The 24,907-nt window shown below is 26.6% G+C and overlaps 1 protein-coding gene across 2 annotated transcripts in view; it reads right to left on the bottom strand.

Moving 5' to 3' along the window:
- Positions 1-537: 537 nt before the first annotated feature.
- LOC101234335 (switch-associated protein 70) overlaps positions 538-24,907 on the bottom strand; it is a 60,841-nt gene continuing 36,471 nt past the window's right edge. The window contains exons 5-9 of one of the 2 annotated variants that reach the window (XM_065807045.1): positions 23,882-24,018; positions 23,389-23,547; positions 17,462-17,620; positions 14,739-14,921; positions 538-901 (exon numbers count right to left, since the gene is read on the bottom strand). In XM_065807045.1, the coding sequence (XP_065663117.1) occupies positions 704-901; positions 14,739-14,921; positions 17,462-17,620; positions 23,389-23,547; positions 23,882-24,018 (836 nt within the window). In that variant the 3' untranslated portion in view covers positions 538-703. The remainder of the gene's footprint in view (positions 902-14,738; positions 14,922-17,461; positions 17,621-23,388; positions 23,548-23,881; positions 24,019-24,907) is intronic. The other variant, XM_065807046.1, reaches the window with a different exon arrangement.

The following is a 24,907-nucleotide window of genomic DNA, read 5'->3' as shown; positions in this document are numbered from 1 at the left end:
AAAATCGAAATTCACTTAAGCATTCGTCGTCGCAAAGATTACCAATATCAAATCTATCAAAATTTTCGTAAGGAAGATTTTGGTTATTACTGTAATTAATGTTGTGTATCATTGCAAGAGTGTCTTCGTCAATAATATTGGTGCAAAATGCTGCTATCGCAAGTTTTCTCGCTCGGCCAAATGTAACGGCCATATTGTTTGTTTACAAATTTGAACATCCTCGTACGCAGCAAAATGCGTAAAATCATTATTTTTTCTAGACGGGACAAAATCCAACGTTTACGCAAAAACCGTTGCAAAGCTCTCCCGTCGCTGTTGCGTAAAGTGCCTTATATCTATTATATGGGGCATATAAATATATACATATAAGTATTTTTATATTTTGATATGTAAATTGTGTATACTGTATTTATACTCTTTTATTTATATATATTCATATACACTTGCATATGAAGTAAGCACTCTATCACTACAACACTACCGTACATTTACTTAAAATGCAATTAATTTTAAAAACATAATAAAAACAAAAGCAAATGATGTAACTCTAAGGCTAGCTAGTTAACAAATCCTAGTCAACAAATTATAAATTATTTTTACTATATACTATAACTTAGATAATTAAAATGATACAAATATATACATAAACAAAAAATAAATGTTAAATACTAATAATTTGTTGTTGAGAATAAATTAATGATTATCATTTAAATATTTCTTTAGATTCTGAAGGTTTTAATAGATTGGATTCCACAATCTCTGTACGTTGCTCTTCGTCAATATTTATTTTATTGACAGCTGCAGGACTTTGTTCTTTTGAAAGATATAACGGTTTTTTTGAGAAATCATCCTCAACAAATGCGCCGAGCCCTCGATGAGTAACGATGCCACGTTGTTCAACCTAATGCAAAAAATATAAAAACATATATATTAAGGTTATGACATTTTTGCTACCTTACGTTTCTGTAGTTTAATGAACTTTTGCATAAGAAAAATGAAACGTCATTTAAATATTTTATCTCGAAAACAAGAAAATTTTGCATACTTGGGCTTTTACAACATACAAATAACAAATATTATGAAATTTTATATTTTTGTCCACTTGGAAAGAATGTACTAAGACAAACTTGAATTTTCAGATGGTCCCAGTATTTTAAAATAAAAAAACAGAACGAAATAAAGAAAATACGCGATTCAGCAGTGAAAATACAGTTAAAAATATTATTTAACTTGTTTTAAATGTTGATAATTTGCGGTGTTTTTAAAAAGGTGTAATCAATAATTTTAAACGTAACCAATATCTTTACTATTTGGAAAGCAAATAATGATAACAAATACAAAACATACGTTATTTCATCAAAATTATTCGCAATTTTATATAATCATTTTATTGAACTCTAATTATTAGCTGAACAAAACAAATGCGATCTACTCAACGCCGTTAATGCAAGTTCTCGAACTTTTTTGTCTTGTTTGTTCTCGGTGATAACAAACATACTTTTTTTCCGGTCTGCAACATTTGTTAAGATATTGTTTAAAACTTAACATATCTTTTGCGATGTAGTAAAAAAATATGTAGTAAAGAAACGCAATATTTTGTTGTATATATATATTTTTTGTTTAACTTTACTTAATTATTAGAAGTATTATATTTTTTTATATCATGAATAAAAATTCATTTTTGATAACAATAATAAATCCTTATATAATATAATAATCCTAATATAATATAAAATTAATAATGTTATTAAATAATGCTACATATCATATACACATATGTATATACTATATATCATCACATATACATAATAATACTATATATATATATATATATATATATATATATATATATATATATATATATATATATATATATATATATATACAAATATTATATGTGTAGTTATAACTACTAGTATAACTATAATAACGTTATTATATATTATATAATAACGTTATTATGCATAATATGGTATGCATACTGCTAAAATTATGGCACAATGATTGTGTACTTGACTGTACATACAATGGCTATGTACTACATAATGGTAATGTTGTAAACACATTATAAACATATTTTTTATAATATTTAAGTTCTTTTTTAATAAAATAATAATAACATTAGATGTTGTCATTAAGAATAATAGTATTATTTATATAACTGTTTTTAATACTAATTTGAAAAACTTTGATATTATCAAATCAAAATTATATCTAGTGGTATAATATTATTTCTAGATATATTTCCAGTTTTAAAATTATGAAAATATTGAAGTGTGTCTAAATAAAAAACATATGCATTAACTGTGATTTTATAAGCAGGAATTTTGTGTTTGTTTTCCAAACAATGTTTTCAGCATTTTTCTAAGTACTCTGACTGTTGTTGCATTGAGGAGGAACGAAAATGGGAAAATGTTTTTTTCGAATTATTGGGGTAGTTTATATCAAAGAATACTACTCCAACTTCTTTCCACCATACATTAATGCCTTCTACTAAATAGTCAGTTGATTTTTCTAAAAGTTTTTGATATTCATTGCTATTCTCTTCAATCCAAGTAATTGATATTTTTGTGTCATTAAATAGACTATGTAATGGTTGGTAGAATTTGTGAAGTATTGAAACGCCATCACATAACTTTTTTCCTTCCTTTAAATATTTTTTTGCTTGGTTGCGGATTATTGCATTAAAAATAACACTATCTGAATGATGATTAGAAGATGTTTTTGTAGACAGTTTCAAATTTTGAAACATTGCTTCTTCTTTTTCCACATTAGACGTACGACCTGCAAACAATCTATACTGTAGTGGAGCATGGGATGTGATTGAGTGATAGTATGCACCAAAGAATTTTCGCTTGCTATTTTTTAGATTTGCTTCTAAATGTTCTTTTATAATTATTGCATGCACAAATGTGGTATTTATTAAACGAAGAATACTGTGTGTTGATCTAGATTCTTCTGGCATATAAAGGATGTTTTGTATTTCAAGTTAGTAAAAATTTAAAAACAAAGTGACCAACCTTGTAATGTTCTAGGAACAGTTAGTAACTATTAATCAACTTTTTTAATAGTTGGCAGCATTTTTTGCTTCAATGCCATTGAAAGAGCTTTCAATTATATTTTCTACAATTTTTTTTATCTTTTTTTTCTACTAAATATGGCAATTCATCAAATATATTTTTAATATGGTTTGAAATATCATGCATTGGTTCATTATTTAAAATTTTATAGTGTAAAAGATTTAGTTGTGTTAAAGAAAAACCTGGTTTTTTAAAAAGAAGGGCAGGCAATCCTTGCACTCCATGCATTTCATTTGCCAATAGCTCCTTTAATTTTTTGACAGACGTATTTAATGGAAATTGAATATTTCTTTCATAAAGCTCTCGTTCAATTTGATTTTTTTTTAGACATGAATTCCTTGGTTTACTGCCAGCTGTGAGGTGTTACTTGCATTTATATGGTCTATACGATTTTTTAAGGAAGTGTATGGGAAGCTTAGTGATATAGATATATTATTAGAAAGATCTGCATGCATGTTGCATGCCCAACAAAAATAATTACCACCCTTCTGATGACCAGCTTCCAGTTGTGCTGCTGGATTGTCACCTTTGAATATTTGTGCAACATCTAAAATAGGTGTTCCCTTGAATTCTAAGGGATCGCTCAATTGCAAAATGTCATTAATCCTGTCATCGCTATACAAAAGTTGCTGGTCATTGGAAGGACATCTACCAAGTATGTATAAATAAGGCTTTTCGACCTCTGATTGAACATTTATATTCTCTCCATACTTTTGTTTATATTCAAAGCTACTTAAAAATATGGCTGTATCATACATTACGCTAACAGTAACAAGAAAGTGAGTGTGATTAGATATACTGGAGCAATCATACCAAAACATTAAATTCCTTGTTCTTTCATAAGTTTTAAGTATATTTATCAGCTCTTTTTTAGTTAGGGTGTCATATTCATCTTTATATTCCTGAATTCAAGAGCATCAACAATTTGCCTTTGAGAAAGTGCTTCTAGTTCATTATCGTTTTGAACTTTCATAAAAATCTCATGGTCTTTGAACATATTTAGTCTTATATCTTTCAAGGAAATTTTTCTGCCTTCAATATGAACCTCTTTTTTTGTAATTGTTTGATTTTCAGATGATATAAATACTTTTTCATATCTTTGGGGTACAATCTTTTCCCCTGAATTATATGTTCCATTGTCTATTTTTTTTTGAGTTGCTGCTTTATTTTTTTATTAGTTGGTTCACATGGCAAAGATATATCTCTGATGTATGGCATGTTTAACCTATAAATGAGTTTAAACATGAATGATTAATAAAATTTGAAAAGTTTAACTTATTAATGATAAGTGAAGGTAAGGTAATAAATATCTCCGTTTTTTTCTTCTATACTGTATATTATTAATATTAGTGCCATCAGGGTATGTATTGTCTGACATTTTTCTTTTTAGATTTAGTCTTTTCAGATCACAGTTCATAGATTCTAAAAGTCTTTTCAGTACTTGGCCTCTGTTTGCGGGTGTAATACCTAAAAATTATTTTGTTTAAAATTCTTGTTTTTTATTGGTACTTATTACTGTTAAAATGGTAAAACTAGTTTATTAGTATAATACTTTTATTATTGGTTTATTATTTTTGTAAATATACTATATCGCAGACATTTAAAACCATTACCTTTTTTGTTTGTCACAGAAAATTTACGTGCTAGTTCAGAAAAGTTTATTTTAAAACCATTAGGGTAGGATGAAATTACATCCAAACACTCAACTTGTTTCCAGGAATATTTCTCAACAGAACCGACAGGGTTTTTTGCTTTTTTCTCTCCCTAAATTAGTGGTAGAAAAAAAAAAACTTTGTATAAGCCTCACAATATGCACCTTTCAATCCTTAATCCTTCTCTGTAGTATGCTAGAAGGTATATAACATAACTACATAAGGAATGGCTAGTACTTCTCTGTACTTAGAACACATTTGTCATATGGATTGTTAAACGAGCTCTGTGAGTGTTTCCACATCTCGTAGGTTCCTTCTAGATGTGAATAGAGTTTTAAAGTATGTGTGTATGAATATATATATATATATATATATATATATATATATATATATATATATATATATATATATATATATATATATATATATATATATATATATACATATATATATATATATATATATATATATATATATATACATATATATATATATATATATATATATATATATATATATATATATATATATATATATATATATATATATATATATATATATATATATATATATATATATATATTGAAATATACAACTTGAAATTATAATACCAAGGCCATCTGTTGCATTTAATTAATACACATTAATTAAATGTCCAAATTATAAAAAATTCATACATCATTTATAATTAATGATCATTTGAGCTGGTAAGAACTATAATGGTGTAAGTTAAATTTTCCTCTATTTGATATTTATTAGGTTTTATTAGATTCTTTATGTGGTTTATGTAGAAAAATCCCTACATACTACTTCACCCAGGGATCACTGGATGAACTAATGACTTATGCCAGTCCTAAATTTAACATAATGACGCATTGTAATTATAAATATTGACTTAATTCAAATCTGTTTTGATGTTATACTATTCTTTTTTTAACCAACTCATTTGCTTGTACTTGACTTACATTTTTTATAGCTGATAGTTTTAATAATCTTCTTTTTTTCGCATTTTTTTGTGTTTCAAAACTATGGGTTAGGCGGAGCTTATCTCTATTGCTTAATGATACAGGAACACCAAATGCCGTAAAAAAGTTAATTTTTTATTATACTTTGTGTTATATACATATATTATACATGTAAAACAAAGTGAGAGAGTACACTCTCTCTCTCTCTCTCTCTCTCTCTCTCTCTCTCTCTCTCTCTCTCTCTCTCTCTCTCTCTCTCTCTCTCTGGTGCAGCAAGCACATACACACTTGTGTAGTATATACAGTATGTACAAACAATATTTATTATGTATAGATCTAAATACTCAGGTGTTTATGAATACTTATCTGCTGAGCTTTCGTATATAAATACCTATCTGTTGAGGTTTCTTTTCATTGATTTTCAATACCATTTTTTATTTTATTTGCATCATATCTGTGTTTTTTATTTTGTGGATTAGGTATATTGATTTTCATAGCCTTTGTGAATGTGGTGGAAAATGTTTTATTAAAATCCTGCTCTAGTTTGTTCAGTGCTTTATGAGTTGCGATTGAAAGTTTTTTCTGCCTATACATTGCTCTTTTTTCTTCTTTATATTTGAACCTTTTACATTTGGCAGGAAATATTTCTAACACTAATTTTAATCTTTTGTTAGCTATTCATCCTTGACAGTTAAAAAGGCTATGAAGCATTTTTGAGCTTCCTAAATTATTAAATCTTTTTTTGGAAAAGGTAAGCAAAATATTTTTCAAAGACAATTTTGACCTGGTCTTCCCTAAGTTTTTTAAATGTTTAACAATAACCCGGCCTTTTCTTTTTATTTGTTCATAGCTAAAGTGAAATGTAGGATTTTTTTCAATATAAATTTTGTATTGATGATTTAGCACTCTTGATCTAAAAACTTTATAATTTTCATTTACTAAATGTTTGATTCTATGTTTTTCAGTTAAAGCTATATATACTGCAACTTTAGAGAAACCGCAAGTTAAAAGATCAGCAATTGACAGCTCTGACATAACAAAAAATTGAGTTAATTTTATTATAAATCTGTTGCTTACTTGTATTCTAAATTTGGTTAAGTAAATTTATATTCTGCCCGCTATTTTACATGTTTACATTAATCTATGGTAATTTAGAGACCGGAATTTTAGTAAAATAGTTTTATGGCATTATAAAATAGGGGTGGCTCATATCACAGTAATGTTTAAATTTTGAGCTTAGACTTTTAAATAAACATTAAGAGGTTTAACTTTAAAAGTCTAACTGGTCGTATGTCAATTTGTGTGTTCTTCACACTCAAATTAATAAAAACTTTCATATAAAATGGAAAAAACAGATTTTAAACTTGAAATAACTAATTTTTTTCGACCTTTAATATGTTTGCAGACATATGACTGGTTAGAAATTAAACATATAACTTAAAACTTGTTTGAAAAAGTTGTTTTCTAAATTTAATGTTTTATCTTCATTGAGCGCAGCACCATTTTATACCAAAATATGGTTCATCAACCATAAAGAAAAATTTTACATCTAAACTTTAGTAATTTAAAAAAAAGTTAACTTTGTTTGATTTTAGACAAATTAAAGCGCTCGGGGAAAAAAAAATAATTAAAAAAAATAAATTATTTGGGCTAAAAAAATGCAATCAAACATAACCTTTTTATAAAAACGCAAAATTCGTGTATTTTCCAGAACATGCATTAACGGCGTTGAGTAATCTCTATATAACTAAAACTTGGTTCGATTCTGCTTCTGCTCCATTAATCAATAACTATATGCTATTTAAGAAATATAGAATCAGCTATGGAGGTGGTGTATTTATGTTCAAAATGATATAATGGCAAGTGAACTAGATAATTCGCAGTTTAGAGATGTGAGTCGTTTTTTTGGTTCTTGTTTTTTTGCAAAAAAAAACACCGTTTTTTTGGCCAAAAAAACCAACTGCTTCGTTTTTTTTTTTTTTTTGGTTTTTTGTTCAAACTACTCTTTTTCTTATTTTAAATACTGAAGTAATAAAAAAATAAAAAAATTTTAAGTGTTATTTATTAAAGGAGAGTTTTCATTATTTTTTTTAACATTTTATTACTATTGCCTTAAAAGTTTTTAAAGTAGCAGATCCCCACATAATTTTTTTTGTTTGTTTGTATTTTTTTAACTAATTACTTTAACACCTTTAACATTTAAATAAATGTCACCTCAAAAGTGTGTTTTTAGGTGATATTTATTAAAAGACTTTGTCATTCTCCTATTTAACATACCATTTATCTGTCTTGTTTTACAAGTTCTTCAAATGTTCATCAAATAAGTTTAATAATTGTTCTTTAATGACTTACTTATAATAAGCTAAAATAAAACTAAAAAAATTATTTAAAGAAACATTTTTCTAATAAAATACAAAGACATTTTTCTAATAAAATACTAAAGTAAAGGAGACGTCTTTTTTTTTTATGTAGATATATTTTTTTTGAGTTAAAAACAATTTTTCCTTAACATTAAAAAACAAATTTTTCAACAGAATGAATGAAAACTAATTTTTGTAATTTGTAGAATGAATGAGAACTTTTTTAATTTATAAATGATGTTTATTTATAAATAAAATAACACTGCATTGCAAAATTTGTATGTACTGTATAAGTTATGCATAGTTTTAGTTTTATTTTTAATTTTACTATCTTATTTTATGCTTTTTGTTTTTTAATTTTATTTCTGCAATTGCAAATAAATTAAGTTTGTCAACATTTAATTTTAGAAAGTGGAAATAGTATTTTCAATCATGTTATAAAAAATATTGCATAATTTTATTGTAGTATTTTTATTTTTTAATTTTATACCTTTGTGGTAACTGTTTTAAAACATAAGATTATTAATGATGATGTATTGTTGTTTTGAAAATCTTAATGTACCAGTTTATGATAATTTGTAGTAAAGTAAATTTTTAGTAATACAATTATTATTATTAGTTTTTTAATAATATAACTGAATTATGAAATTATTTTAAAATATAGCCATTATAAGTAAGCATTAATTAAGCAGATTTTCAATCAAAATAGTCGCATCATTTAGTTGTTTGATTAGAACATAGTAATGAGTAGTAATAATAGAGCAGTCTGTGGCCACACTGGGGGTAGAAAAAAAACACCTGTGAACATTTTATTCAAGCCAGCAAGCCAGGTGAGCAAAATGGAAAGAGTTCAATGTTCTTTGTGCAATGATGTTATGTCGAATAGTGGAACACGAATGACCATGCATATTAAGAAATGTAGAAAATGTCTAGTTGAAGTCAAATACAAATTTTTAAATGATCACACAGTCATATCAAAAAAAATCATGACAGAAACAACACAAAGAAAAGCAACATGCAAATTTAAAAACATTATTTTAGACCCTTTAAAACATTCAGAACCAGTTTCTAAAAGTGATAAATCCTGTTCAATGTTTGATAGCATGAAACAATGTGAAAAGGTATCGACATTTTTTTTGTGTGTGTATAGTATATTTGTTTTTAATTGTTTATCTAAGATTAATAATGTCATAGGAATCAATTCATGCACATCTATCTAGAGCTATTTACGTAAGTGGGTCACCCATTAGTTTAGTTGATAATAAATACTGGAAAACCTTTTTAAATAACTTACACCCAGCTTATCAGCTCCCATCAAGGTATGAAGTGTCAATCACACTTTTGGATAAAGAATTCAATAGAACATCAAGCAATGTTAAAGAATTAATTGCAATAGCAGATTCTGTAGGACTTATGTGTGATGGATGGAGTAATATTAGGTGAGTATTAGTTTAACAAATTTAAACAAAAATACTAATGTATGATTTATGCAAATAATTTAAAAATTGTAACTTAAAAACTATTTACATTTTGCAGAAATGAAGCAGTTATCAAATTTGTGTTGACATTGCCTTCATCGTTGCCTAATTTATGGAAATCACTACCTTCAGGTAAAATTTACATAAATGTATATTTATTTTTAAGAAACAATGAATACATTTTTTAATAAAATTGTTTTTAACTCTCTCCCAACTCGTAACTTAGTTCTTTACATTTAAAAATTTTTCTTATTTTATAACTGAACAGTTTGTAAAGTATTTACATGAAAGTAATAATTTTCAGGGTTACCAAGTCATTCTGGTGAATACATAGCAGATGAAATACAGAGGGTATTAGAAGAAACTAATCTAAAAAAGTTATGGGAATAGTAACAGACAATGCAGCAAACATGAAAAAGGCATGGAAACTATTAAAAAACAGCTATCCTCTTCTTAACTGCTATGGATGTTTATCTCATGATCTCAATTTGCTTTTTAATGATTTTATAAAAATACCTACTCTTTGCGTGTTAATGTCACAAGCAACAGATATTGTAAAGGAAATAAAAAACTCACACATAATAGGTGCAATATTTAAAGAAATTCAAAAATCAACAGTTGATTCAAACATTTCATTAAAACTACAGGTGAAGACCAGGTAATTGTTATTTTTATACAAATAATTAAAACATAGTTTTATATAGTAATCTATTTTATTTATAATTTTATATTATTAAACAAGGATATGTGATTAAAATCTATTTATTAATAGATGGGATTCCACTGTGGCATGTCTTGTATACAGAAAAATAAACAATCTTTAAAATCTTTGGCCATCTCTGAGTGATGTGTATTGAATTTTACAACAAAAAATAGCTTGTTATCAGATATTTTTTGGGATACGGTTCAAGGATTTTTAAAGCTGTTAGCACCAATAGCTGATGCAATCAAGATAACAGAAGCGGACAGCCCAATCTTGTCGTCTGTAGTTGAAATCTTTTATAATTTAGAAAATAATATTAATTAAAACATAGTAAGCAGTCCTTTAACAAAAAAGCGGAAGCATCTTCTGTAGATGAGTTTTAGATAAAAAAAACTTAAAATAAAATTGTTTCTTATCAATTTTTGAATTCAAATTTTGAAAATAACAAATAGTTTGTTAACCATTTTAGCAATAAAAAATCATTAGTTTAACTCTTTTGTGAACACTGTTCACGGTTTAATAAAAATAGATTTTATAATAAATTTTAATATAATCTAATATAGAATCTAAAATACTCAAACAAATCTAAACAGAAACATTAATGGAAACATTTAAAAAAAGATAAATGTAAGTAAACAAAAACACTAAAAGGATCTGTAAAAGCCAAAAAAACCCAAAAAACCCCCCAAAAATACGTTTTTTAGGGTAAAAAAATACAATAGCAAAAAAACACATTTTTTTGCAACTCTGTCGCAGCTAAATAAAAACTTTCAATGCAAAGAATCTGAACAACTTTGGGTTATCATCAGAAAAATTTCTTGTAGGTTGTATTTATCGCCCTGAGAGGAACTTGCTAACTCCTTCAGTGCAATTAAATGAAATAATTTGTGCTCTTGGTTACACTAGATACTTAGTTGATACAAAAGTATATAATGGCTTAATTATGATAGGTGACTATCATAAATAACATATTGATTTGCATGCTAGATTTATGGATAGTGATGTTCGTGCGTGAAATAATGAAGTGTGCCAAAAGTTATTCCAAAGGCATCAAATAATACTGCCAAAAAAAAGCAACCCTGGATCACAAACAAGTTAATGAAGCTAATTAGACTAAAAAAAGAGTTCTGGTACAAAAATACAAACTTTAAGTAGGAAAATGCAGCGCACATCAAGGAGTATACAGATGTGAAAAAGGAGGTAAAGAAAAACAAGTATAACATGTCTATAAGTCAAAGGTAGCACAATTCAAAAAGACTATTTGCATATATTAGTAGTAAACGGATAGTGAGCAATCAAATATCAGCCTTAACCTCAGATTCAAATCAAATGAGCAGTGATGGAATAACAAATGCAAACATTCTCAACAACTCATTTCAACTTCTACAGCTTGTGGTCCAGACAACAGTCCTGTCATAGTCTTATAAAATTTTTCTCCAGAACTCTCTTCAAATCTCTCTAAAATATAGTGTTTGACTGAGTCTTGTTTTTCTGCTTGCTGGAAAATGACATCTGTTTTCCAATTTTCAAAAACTCAGGAAAAGATTTCTTTCTGTTATTAGCGGGGTCTTTGTGTCTTTAATACACAAATTTCTCACATTCTGTCTCGAGTCAAATAACTTACTGTCAGACAATCAACAGAGTTTTTGATCCTCTTGCACTACGGCTAACTTGCTAACTGCTGTGACTGAAAGATTTTATCGCGTATTAGATAGAGGCGACGAGGCTAGGCCTATTGCTCTCAACATATCTAAAGCTTTTGACAAAGTTTGGCATGCTGGTCTTTTCTATAAACTTGATTCATATGGTGTATCTGGGAAAGTTTTTGAGATTATCACATTGTTTCTTTCTAACTGTTTTATCTGTCATTCTTGAAGGTCAACACTTTTCATTTCTAGTAACTTCTGGGGTACCTCAAGGTTCTATCCTTGATCCTATTTTGTTTCTTTTCTACTTTAATGATCTTTCTGACAACATTGCATCTAAAGTAGATCTTTTTGCTGATGAAAAAACAACTTTATAAATCTCAACTTTATACTCCTGTCTTGAAAAAGTCTTCTCTTTTCAATCGCTTAGAACAGGCAGCTGATCTTGAATCTGATGATTTTTCTGTAACAGATTGGGTTTCACAGTCGCTCAGTTATTTACTGTAAACAACTATCGCAATACTAACGGCAGTATTGATGAATGGCTACCCAGATTACTTTTCTTGGATTATTGTTTATTACTGACCTCTCATGGAAACCCTATATACAATCAATTGCTAAGTTACATCTGCTAAAGTTGCTTCTCATTATCATGCTCGTCATTTTCTTACTCCTGATTTCATTCTCTACTTCTACAAATCTCTTATTCATCCCTGTATAAAGTACTATTAGCTGGTTCTTCTAATAATGCTCAATCTTTTCTAGACAAGATCCTAAAATGCATTTTAAATAAAGTTGCATCTGCTAAGCTTGAGCCTCTTTTCTATTGTTATAAAGTTGCATCTCTTTCTCTTTTATACAAATATCATCATGGTTGCTGCTCAAAGGAGTTATCATCTTTATTTTAATCAACTAAAACTCATTCTTGTTTGACTTGTCATTTAGCTAAGTCTCATTTGTTTACTGTTTTTGTCCCTGCATGCTCTTATAACTTTTATTATTTTAATTTTTTTCCCTGCACTTTACCTTATCGAACTCTCTCCCATCTTCATGTTTTCCTGAATCATACAACCTACAACTTTTTAAGTCTTCTGGCAACCACTTTCTTGCTCTATAACTCTATTCTTTTTTTTCCTAGTAACACCCAACTTAATAGTGGTTGCTTGCAGACTTGTTGGGAGTAAATTAGAAAAAAATACATGTATATTTGCAATGAATCTTGTAATGGTTTTGTAATGATTTTGGATAATTTAAATTGAATTTTACCCAAAACCACATAAAATAAAGACTATATATATATTCTTGTGTAGGTCATTTTTAATACGATTAGTATTAGCAATGTTTAAAATTTTTTCTGAAATTTTTTAAAGAATGCGAAGTTCCAAAATCAATTCTAAAATTATCATAAAAATATCATAAAAAATTATCATAAAAAATTAAATAGAAAACAAAACTAAAATAAAAAATTAAAAAGTGGTGTAAAACCAACATTTATTGACAAAAAGAAAACAAAATCAATTGTCATAATTAAAATTTATTAAAATCTCAATGAGCCAAAACAATATAGCCACAACGTTTAAACCTTTTCAAAGAATATTGAAATAGTACAAAAAGAAAACTGTTAATAGATGAAGAAATCATGGCAATTAGGCTAGTTTTCATGGCAATTTCAATTGGCAAAGTTTCCATGGCAAAGTTTTTATGGCAAATTCAATGGCTAGTTAAAAATTAGCTAAAACTAGTGAGTAATTTTTATTTTTACATTTTAGAACTGAAACTTACAGTAAAAAAGATCATTTAATACTTTTAGGAAGTTAATACTATATAAACACTAACCAGTCAAAAATTTGCTCAATTACTCCAGCGCTTATTTGTGACTTTGCTCTCCATTCATAACAATGCTCAGACCCCAGATCTATACATGACAATGTATAAATTTGACATCAAATGCAAAATTTGACATTGGATACCTGACTGAATGCTTACACTAATTAAAAAGTTATTAAAATATTTATTATTAAAAACTTATTAAAATTAATTTTAATTAAAAAATTTAAATAAAAGATATATAGATTCTACAAAAAAATGACACAAAATGATGGCAACACTTTAGAAATAATTAAACTATCATTTAAAGATATCATAGTTTGACTTCAATAAACTATTTTGTTTAAATAAAAGCACAAAAAATTCTTCAGAAAAAATTGTTAGAAATGATTAAGTAAAATTGTTAGAAATGATTATCTTTTTAAATATTTAGCATTATGATTGCTCAATATCTGCAAATATTTACTTCCTTTTTCCGCAACTGTTTAAAATGTTCAAAAATAACTTTGATGTAACTTTTATGTATATATTGAATTTTTATAACTAATATAAATAAATATATGTGAGATATATGTGCAAAATATGTGAGATATATGTGCAATATATGTGAGATATATTTGCAATAAGTGAGATCATATGTTTATATATAAACTAATGTTTATAGATAATTGGTCTCTTAGCATATTCTAAAACAATACGAATTAAGGTAATTTACCTTCTAATTTGTATTGTTAAATTTGTTTAAGATATTTTATAAATATTTTATATTAATAATGCTGATTTTATTTTTAAACTGACTTGTTTTTACTTGAAAAATGTTTCTTAGTTACCGTAACCAAGAAACATTTTTCAAGTAAAAACAATATATGCTAAGACAAATTCCAATATATAAAAATAATACTGATCAATTGAAATTGTATAAAGTTTAATTATAATGTGTAAAAATAATAAATAACATAAATTCTGAAAAATAATTCAAAAGTTTTGTAAAATAATATTAATACTAAAATAGTAAATTGAAACTTACAACAAGTGGTTTTGCTAATCCAACTGGTAAGTTTATTTTTCTAGTTTTTTCCTTTGCTAACTCAACTTTTAATGAAGCTAAATGCCTCTCCTCCTCAGCTTCTTTAAGTTTTAAATGTGCTGATTTAAGTTCATCTTCGGCTGCTTGACGTGCTGCATCCAATACTTTTAAACGCTGGCGTTCCTAAGACATTGCAAAGACATATGTATATATATATATATATATATATATATATATATATATATATATATATATATATATTTAAACAACTTTAAAAAGTATTCTACACAATAGAGTGCTCAATGTTCTAAAAGAACAGAGCAATTATATTAGTAGTAGAAAATCACTTAACAAAATTTTTTTCCATTTAACACTGTGTTTCATCAACAAAGATTCATCAGAAATGGATGATCAAATTAATAAAACTTCAATTTATACCAAAAATTAAATTACAGGAAGTTGCAAATGTCTTAACTACTGTAAATTTTCACACATTTGTGGAATTTGCTGACACTATTATAAAAAGAATTCTTTAGAAATGATTACTTAAGCTATTTTTTTAAAATGTTTTTTTAAAAAGGGTAGTTAATGCAAATATTCATTTATTTTTATAGTTTTTTAGGAGAAACTTATTTTCGTGCCTACATTTAGAAATTAATTCCGATCTTTTGTTTAATAAGCATTCTTGATTTGCATGTGTAATTATTTCAAATTTTTTATGCGTGTATATATATATATATATATACACGCACACACATAAACTCTTGCATGAGTTGATCTTCAAGTCGCGTGCATAACTCCATAAAATAACTTGTGATGTAATTAATGCAATAAAGGACAAATATCTCACATAATAGAGGTATTTTTACACATAATAGCATAATATTATATTAATCACATGTGCTTTTTTAATGTTTACACTAGATAAAAGTAAAACAAAAAATTATCAAAACAGATTTTGGCTTTAACAATAGATAAAAAACATTTGAATAATCAAAGTTTATTAAAAATTGATCTAGTTTAAGGTTCTTTTTTTACTACGATTTTGCTTTAACTGGTGCTTAAAGTGCAACTCTGGTAAATAGCTACAAAAATGTATAAAAATTTTCTCAAATACCACCAAATACAGGCGATTCATATATCTATGACTTTTTGGTGCAAAAACTTTTCACCATCAATTTTATCTTAATCTGTTCTTTTCAGAAACAAAAATTTTTTTTTTTTTACAAAATGCAATTTTCAATACGTTCTGATTTAATGCAATTTTCAATTTTTTATGTTATTCACCTCTCAAAGGCTATGTAAGCCACTGTAGTCAAGGGAACTACCTTTATTTTACTTTATTGAGGTTACAAACCACTCTTAACTCTTTCAAACTAAAACATAAACCTTGGCGAACAAGGCCTCTGCACAAAGAAACAAGTTAAAAACTCTACATTAGTCAAGTTAACTGTGCAACAACAGTCTGTCTTAGCAGAAATTATTAGTTTTATTTGATATAAAAAAACAGAATTTCCGAATTATGCAATAACAATAAAAGTAAAAAATATATATCATTAAAATTAAATATTTATTTACTACCTTTCTCATTGACAATTTGCAGTGATAAGAATTTTCATATAATTGACATTTTGCAGTGATAAGGATTGTCAGAAAAGTTTTAAAGTAAATTGAGGTTGGTGTTAAACTTAAGTTTTTTTTCATTCATAGTCTTATGTTCGTTTACTTTTTTTAGTGTCAATAACTATCTTTCTTTCTTTTTTAAATAATTGCTTCTTTATTGCACTATAATTTTTTGATCTTTTCTCAATTTCCAACTATTAAAAAATGTAATTCATAACAACCTCTGTTTGCAACATTTATTTTGCAGTTTACTCCACAAAAAAAAAAAAGTGAAAAAAAAATTACGCAATTAAAAAAGTTTATTCTTAAATAATTGCCTTTTCATAATGTTTTTTTATTTTAAATAATTTTAAAAATTAATAATTTCTTCACATTAACTGTTAGAGATTAATTACCTTTACTTTTTTTTTTTGTGCATTATTTGTTTATTTTATTAAGGTGTCAACCCAAATGACTAGTTTTTAACTATACAAGTGACACCGAACATTAAAAAAACAAACATAAAAAAGAACATTATCAGCTTAACCAACTGAATGGTTCTATCATCAAACATATTCGAACTTCACTTCATTACCTTATCTTTGGTAATTTGAAACTTAGACTTGGTAATTTCAAACATAGGTTTATAGAAGAACAGAAAAAAATTACGATATAATTAAGCAACTAAAAAAAAAAAGCTTCTTATGTTACATTTGTGGTAACTCTTTAATGAATTTTTTATCCTTTTATTTTATGTTTTATTTTAGATAAATAACTGGAACAGTGGGGATTGTAAAAAGCAAAAAGTATTTGTTCAATCTCATTTTTGGCCCTCTGATTTGCATATTTCCTATAAAAATGGCTGAAGCTAATTATACTGCATTAAAAACTAATCAAAAATAAAACCACGTTTAAAACTTTTATTGAAAACAGAGTAAATTTTATTTAGATTGAATAAGTCTTTTAAGAATGGTACTAAACAATCTTAAAATAGCCCCTTTTAACCCCTGAAGAGACTTAAGGAAATAATTTTTTTTTAATCTAAGCAAATGATAGCATAAATAAATGGTCAGAGCAGATTATAAGCACACAAACATATAAAATAAAAATAATGTAATGACTTCTTCCAAAATTATTGCTTGTTCCTTTGACATTTCTTCTAGACTCTCTCTGATTTTTCTTTCTTCATTTAATATATTTTCTTGTTCAATTTTAATCTTTTCAAGAGTTTGCCTTTTGAACATTTCTTCTTCCAGAATAGATTGTTGATTGGCTCTAGCCTAAATTACAAATAATTTTAAATTTTAGAAATATTTATAATATACTTCTTATATATATATATATATATATATATATATATATATATATATATATATATATATATATATATATATATATATATATATATACATACATACATACATAAAACTAGCAATATGCTTCTTCTGATGCTTAAATGGATCATTAAAGATCCTCTTAGATGCTTATTATATATCTCACATTATATTTACTATTTGTGTGTGTATATATATATATATATAAATATATATATATATATATATATATATATATATATATATATATATATATATATATATATATATTTATATCTACACACATAAATTATATATATACACAGGGCTTGAATTAAGCGTATCGCGATCGCGATTTCTTTTTGCACCTTCACGATTAATTTTTTCTTAAAATTTGTTTTTTCGCGATCTTTCTTTTTTTTGTGATTATTCTTTTTTTATTTTAGAAGATTGATACTCTATTTGCGAATATTTAGTGTTCTTTTACAGTATAAAACTGCAGTGACTTCTGTAATGATAATTTTTTTTTTAAAGCAGGGCATAAAGTAAAAGAAAGAAAAATAAAAGATTTAGAAAATCAATTAGCAAAAATGTTCAAATGCAGGAAAAAGACCGATTGTTTAAGAAAGGAAAAATTTATAAAAAACAAACGATTAAATACCAATTCGAATCAAGAAATAAAAGATTTTAATTGAAACAAGAAATAAAAGTTAATTGATTGAAAAGTCACTTTTTTAACTCGAATTCTCAAGGGCTTTATTCCAATTTAGCTCATTCATTTTGAACAAATTTAATGATATTTTTATAAGTTTATTTTGCGAAGAATAGTGGAAGGTAATATAGACTTTAAATAGTTATTAAAAAAAAACTTCAAAGTTTGTTAGTACACTCGCTAATTTTAAATTAATAGCAATAAATGGATGCAAATAAGGACCACAGATGCAGATTATCTACAGTTAATAAGAAAAAACATTTTAATTGCGAATTAGAATATGATTTAAATGAAAATGAAGTTATAAGATTAAGATGCAGTTTATGTAAACAATTTAAAAAACGGATAAGTAAAACAAAATTATTTTCCATGACCTGGATCAAACCAGGAACAATATCAATAAAAAAAGATTTACAGGCATCGCACTTAAGCAGTGCGCAACATAAAGAGGCCACGCGAATTCATCAACAAACAACATTAGGTTCAGTTTCATTATCTAATCATGTTATTCATAATACTCCAATCGGGCGTGGTTTACGTAAAATGGCCATAAAAGACGCTGACTCGTTACGGAAATTAAATAGTTTAATATTGCGTATTACTTGGCAAAACTTAAATCAAAAATCAAAAAAAGTATTAGATCGTAAAAGATTCTATTATTTAGACACATTTTTTTCTTTCCCTTTATTTTATTGAATGAAAAAAGTTAGATTTAATGCAATATAATAATAGTAATAATGTAAATTATAACTAAAGCTACTTTACAACTGCTGAACATAAATGTTATGACATCTTATGCAAAAATGAGACTTATTATATATGTTATTATAAATAAGTTAAAATAAATAATGCCCCCTCCCCTCCGGCAGGAGTGGAGGAGGGGTTATGAGCAACAAAAAAATCGTGATTAGATTTTTTTACATTAATTCGAGCCCTGATATATATATATATATATATATATATATATATATATATATATATATATATATATATATATATATATATATATATATATATATATATATATATATATATATATATATATATATATATATAGTGAAAACTAAATAATTATTAATATATATTTCCATTACATTACTTGAAGTTTCATGCAATAGCAATCATCAGATGTAACAACAACAAAAAAATAACGACAAAAATTATATTTAAAAAATGCTATGGAGTGTCTGCTTTGATGACATTAAAGTTTTTAATTAGAAATTTATTTTCATGGCGGCATTTTGACGCAAGCTCGGTTCGTTTGTTAAGCAAATTTAATGGTGATGTGATAATGTGGTACTTCTGTGTCAAGCATAAATTGCAAAATTTACCACCAGGTTTGAATGGCTCCGCTTGATCGAGAATATTCCATTTTAATATAGGTTCTAAAGTATTATTTTTGCATTCCCACACAAATTTTAAAAGTTCAGTGGAGTTGGCCTTACTTTCATAAACAAAGGAGTTTTTATGTTTATACCATCTGTCTTTGAAGGTTTTCTTAGTAAGCCCAAGGTAATAATATTCTTCTTCTTCTTGGTGAGTTTTTACGTTACAAATATAAATAAGACTTTTTGTAAGGCATTTTCTGTTGAGTGGGCATAAGGTGGTTTGTCGACAATTGCATAATTGATTGGCATTTTCATGAGATTTAAATAATATCTTTTTATTATGAGAAGTAATAATACTCTTGATGTTTGGAAGGCAGCTATAACTAACCTTTAAGTTGTTTCGATTAAAAAGTTTGTGAAATTTGTGGCCTTTAGGGAAACATTTATCAATTGTTCTCAAAAAGGTTTTGGCTATGTTTGTTCTGACGTTGAGCGAATAAGGTGGGTTAAACCATATAATGGTTCTTTTTCAAAATTTTGTATTATATTTCTGGATATTTGGAATGAAATTGATCTTATCTTTGAATCCACAAGAATTGATTGCGTTATTATAAAATGGTGCGGCTCTATCAAAAGCTTCTTTGCTTGAAGATATATTACTGATGCGATTAGAGATCGTTTTTGGTATCGATTTAATAATGCTTGGTGGATGATTGGAATTAATGTTTATTTACAAAGGATCATCTCCTGGTTTTCTATAAGGTTTAAAAGAGTTCTCAGAAAGGTTAAATGTGATATCTAGAAAATTTACGGTTTTTAAGTTTGGTCTGATAGTGATGTTTAAACTAAAATTGTCTTTAAAAATTTTTATTAGATTTTTCTTTATTTTTTCCGATTTAGGACCACTGATATTATTGAAGCAGCAAAGACCATCATCTCTATATAGACCGGTAGTATTAAGTCCATATTCTTTGGCAATAATGTATAAGATATAGAGGCCAACTAGTTCGCATAATTCGGCTCCCATGGTGACATCAAAATTAGGGTCCGCCAACTTTTTAATCCGCATATTATTTTCTGAAAAAAGTAAAGATTTGGTGGGGTGGTTAATAATTTCAAGTGATTTATCAGGAATTTTGGTGAATTTTGAAATTGAAGGGTTAAACTCGTCAATATTGTACTGAATGAAAGTACATTTATTTTCTGGGGGTATGGATTTGAACCATTTTATAACGTCATTTGTGCTGTGCCATTGGTGTACGTGGGTAGCATTCCTAACTTTACTATTGATATCATCATTTTACTTACTTTTCCGAGTTCAGGTTTAGCTGGATTTATTAATCGGCACTGTGTATTGTTGGGGAAATTATCCTTATGATCTTTTAATGTAATGAATGCTGTATTCATGGCTAGACGCTCTAGCCTATCATCTATGTCCAAGTCTTTTGCTATGATTTTAGCGTTTGCGTTAATGATGTTATATTGTGTGATATCAGATTTTTTATAGGTTTTAGTAATATTTTCAGTGTAAAGTTTATGATACAAAGGTTTATCTAGCTCATACAGGTTTCTTGATTTATCAGCAAAGACAAAAACATTACTTGAAGATTTTATTTTTACTATGTCAGTTTGCAATTGCTTTTGAAAATATTTTGAATCATAGAAAATGAAATATTTTTAATTAGCTTAATTAAATTGTTTTCAAAACTTACTAAATCGGGATGTTGCGGTAGAGATTTTCTCGACTTGAGATCGAAATTATAGGCAGGCTCTTGATTAGGATTATTTTCGTACATCAAAGCTTTCCATCTCATTCGCTTTATTAGTGACTCGACTTTCTCCGATAGGCATTTTAAGTATTGTTTTTTAGATGGTAATGGTATGTTCTTTAATGAATAGTTGAAATAATGATTTTCCATGACTGTAATTATTTAAAATAACTGAAGATATTAGAGAGTGATCAACATAAAGGAGCGATATTGTAGAAATTGTGTTAATATTTCCAGTAAGAGTGCTCAATACAGCGTGTTATATAATTAGTAGAGCAAATAATATAGTGAAAACTAAATAATTATTAATATATATTTCAATTACATTACTTAAAGTTTCACGCAATAGCGATCATCAGATGTAACAACAACAAAAAAATAACGACAAAAATTATATACAAAAAACTTTAATGTCATCAAAGAGTGTCCGCTTTGATGACATTAAAGTTTTTAATTAGAAATTTAGGATTGTTTTCGTACATCAAAGCTTTCCATCTCATTCGCTTTATTAGTGACTCGACTTTCTCCGTTAGGCATTTTAAGTATTGTTTTTTAGATGGTAATGGTACGTTCTTTAATGAATAGTTGAAATAATGATTTTCCATAACTGTATTTATTTAAAATAACTGAAGATATTAGATTAATTAAATTTTATATACACATATATATATATATATATATATATAAAATTTAAGTGACATCTTTAACAGTATGTGTAATAATATATATATATATATATATATATATATATATATATATATATATACATATATATATATATATATATATATATATATATATATATATATATATATATATATATATATATATATATATATACATATATACATATATATATATACACATATATATATATATACATATATATATACATATATATATATACAGTGCATGTGATGAATAAATTGTCCAAAGCGATATTTTGCACTTGTGATACTGAGATAACAAATAATTTGCTAAGTGTATTGTTTATTAAAACTTTTTTTTAATTTTAAGTTGCAATTAGCTTTAACTTTTTTAATAAATAAAATTTAATATAAGCTTAACTGATTCGAAGATACCAGTGAAAGTATATAGTTTATTAACTTATACTTGACAAAAAAAATTTTTGGTATTCCAACGTTTTGATGTTTTTGAATTTTAAATATAACAGTTATTAATTAATAAAATGAAATTATAACCTGTACGAAATCGAAGCTTTAAGTGAACTTTTAGTTTGATAAACTTTTTATGCTACTCTTTAAACATATTTTGATCTCAGCAAAAAAAATTTTTATAAAAATATTTTCCATAAAATCAACTTATAATTTTCTCCCTCACAAGTTCTTCAGGTGAGCGCGATTTTTTACTCTTGTAACGAAACTAGCAAACTAGCTAATTGTCGCACCCGGAAGGTTGTTTACGGGCATGTTTCACATTCGCGGAGCGATCGCTCCTGCTTTATCACAAAGGCTGTATATATATATATATATATATATATATATATATATATATATATATATATTTATATATATATATATATATATATATATATATATATATGTATGTAGATATATTTTATTTACATTATTTTTTTATTATTAATATTGTTATTAATATACATATATATATATTTTTGATGTTAATTCAACTCCCCAAGGCCGAAAAGACCATTACAGTCGAGGAGACTACTTTAACTGTTGTTACAACCCTCTCTCAACTCTATAACTCCAAATCATGAACCTTGACAAACAAGGCCACTGCATGGAGAAACAAGTTGACCCCACCATGTCCCTTGTAGCGGTACTACCAGGAACATTGTGGGGGATGAATTTGGATTTTCTTGCTTATAAGACAAGAACTCTACCATTACACCACTACTGCATATATATATATGAATAATAAAATATAAATATTTTATTTTACCTCAGATTCACTTAATCTGGCAAGTCTTTCCTCTTCAAGAAGCTTTTCATATTCAAGTTTCATCAATTCAAGTTCTTCCACACGCTTTTTTTCTTCTTCTAAAAGAGCTGCTTCAACTGCAGATTGGGCAAGAGCTGCCTCTTTCAAAAGTTGAAGCTCCTATTTTAAAAAACTTAAATTTAAACTAAAATTAAGAGCAAACAAAAATTTCATTGCAAAAAAAAATATTAAAAAAAGTAAAAAATAAAACTTAAAAATCAAAAAAAAAAAATTGAAAATTTTGTTGCTTGTTTTTTTATAGTACTAAAAATATTAATTTTTTTTTTGTCACAGAGCAGTGTGTAACAGCATTTAATGAGAATGTTTGCTGCTGTCCTCCTTACATATATTGCTTAAGACTAGAATGGGCATGAAGCCAAAGACTTTTTAATTCTAAAGTCAGCACTCTAGTCACTGTGCTAACAAAATAAAATAAAAAAGTTAAAAATAATACCTGGATTTGATGCTGAATAAGAGCCTCATGTTCAATTCGTAACTGATCCTCTTCAGCTTTTTTCCTCCTTCTCTCTTTTCTCTCTCGAGCTCTTTCAAGAAGGTTTCTCATTAAAGGTGTTTTATCTTTGGAGTGGTCTACAAAATAAATTCAAAATTTAAATCAAACCTGACATGTAAATATTATTTTAAATACTATTTGATTAAGTCTAACGACATCTGAAAATGTTTCTTTCACATTTGAAAAAAAGCTTCACTTTGGACATAACAAAAATAAGTAAAAAATTTTTGATTTCAGTTACATACATATGAACAATACTATCTGAGGATTTAGTAAACAAAAATTAAAAAAAAGGATTATTAGCTTTTTTTTATTTTATTAAGATGGTGGTTTGGGTTATACTTCCAAACTTTCTTTTACAGCAATGCAACAACATCAACCCTGTCTCCTCTTTTTTTCTGGCAACTTTTCACAAAGGGTTTACTACAAATGTTACTGACATCTTTTAGGGACCTTGAAAAATATGTCAAAATGGTAATACGTCTTCCTCATCCCCTACAATTCCCCATCCATCCATCACTAATATTAAGATTTTAAAAATGAAATTTTTACTAAAAAAAAGTTTTCAGAAAGTTAGTCAGGATGAGTGCCATCATGGATTTCAATTGACTAAAGCCTCCATCATACTTCCACTAATTACAGAAAAGTTGTGTCTCTTGTTTCTTATAAAAGGCTAGAATCTAGTCTAGATTTTATTCATTCTGAATAAAATCTGACTTTGGATGGAGAATTTAGTCAATTGAAATCCATGATGGCACTCATTCTGACTAAAGTATTCTGACTTATATATATGTGTGAGAGTGTGCCATCAATGAACTGAAAGAAAAAAAATTAGGAAAAGAACAATTGGCAATCATAATTAAATATAACAAGGAAACTTGCCTGCTGGCAATTCCAGCAAATGACAGCGATATTTATGAATCAAGTAATTAACATCAATTAAATTGAGACTAATCAAATTGTATG

This window comes from Hydra vulgaris, chromosome 10 (genome assembly GCF_038396675.1).
Source record: "Hydra vulgaris chromosome 10, alternate assembly HydraT2T_AEP".
Lineage (NCBI taxonomy): Eukaryota > Metazoa > Cnidaria > Hydrozoa > Anthoathecata > Hydridae > Hydra > Hydra vulgaris.
This window is presented reverse-complemented; position numbering and strand designations above follow the sequence as displayed.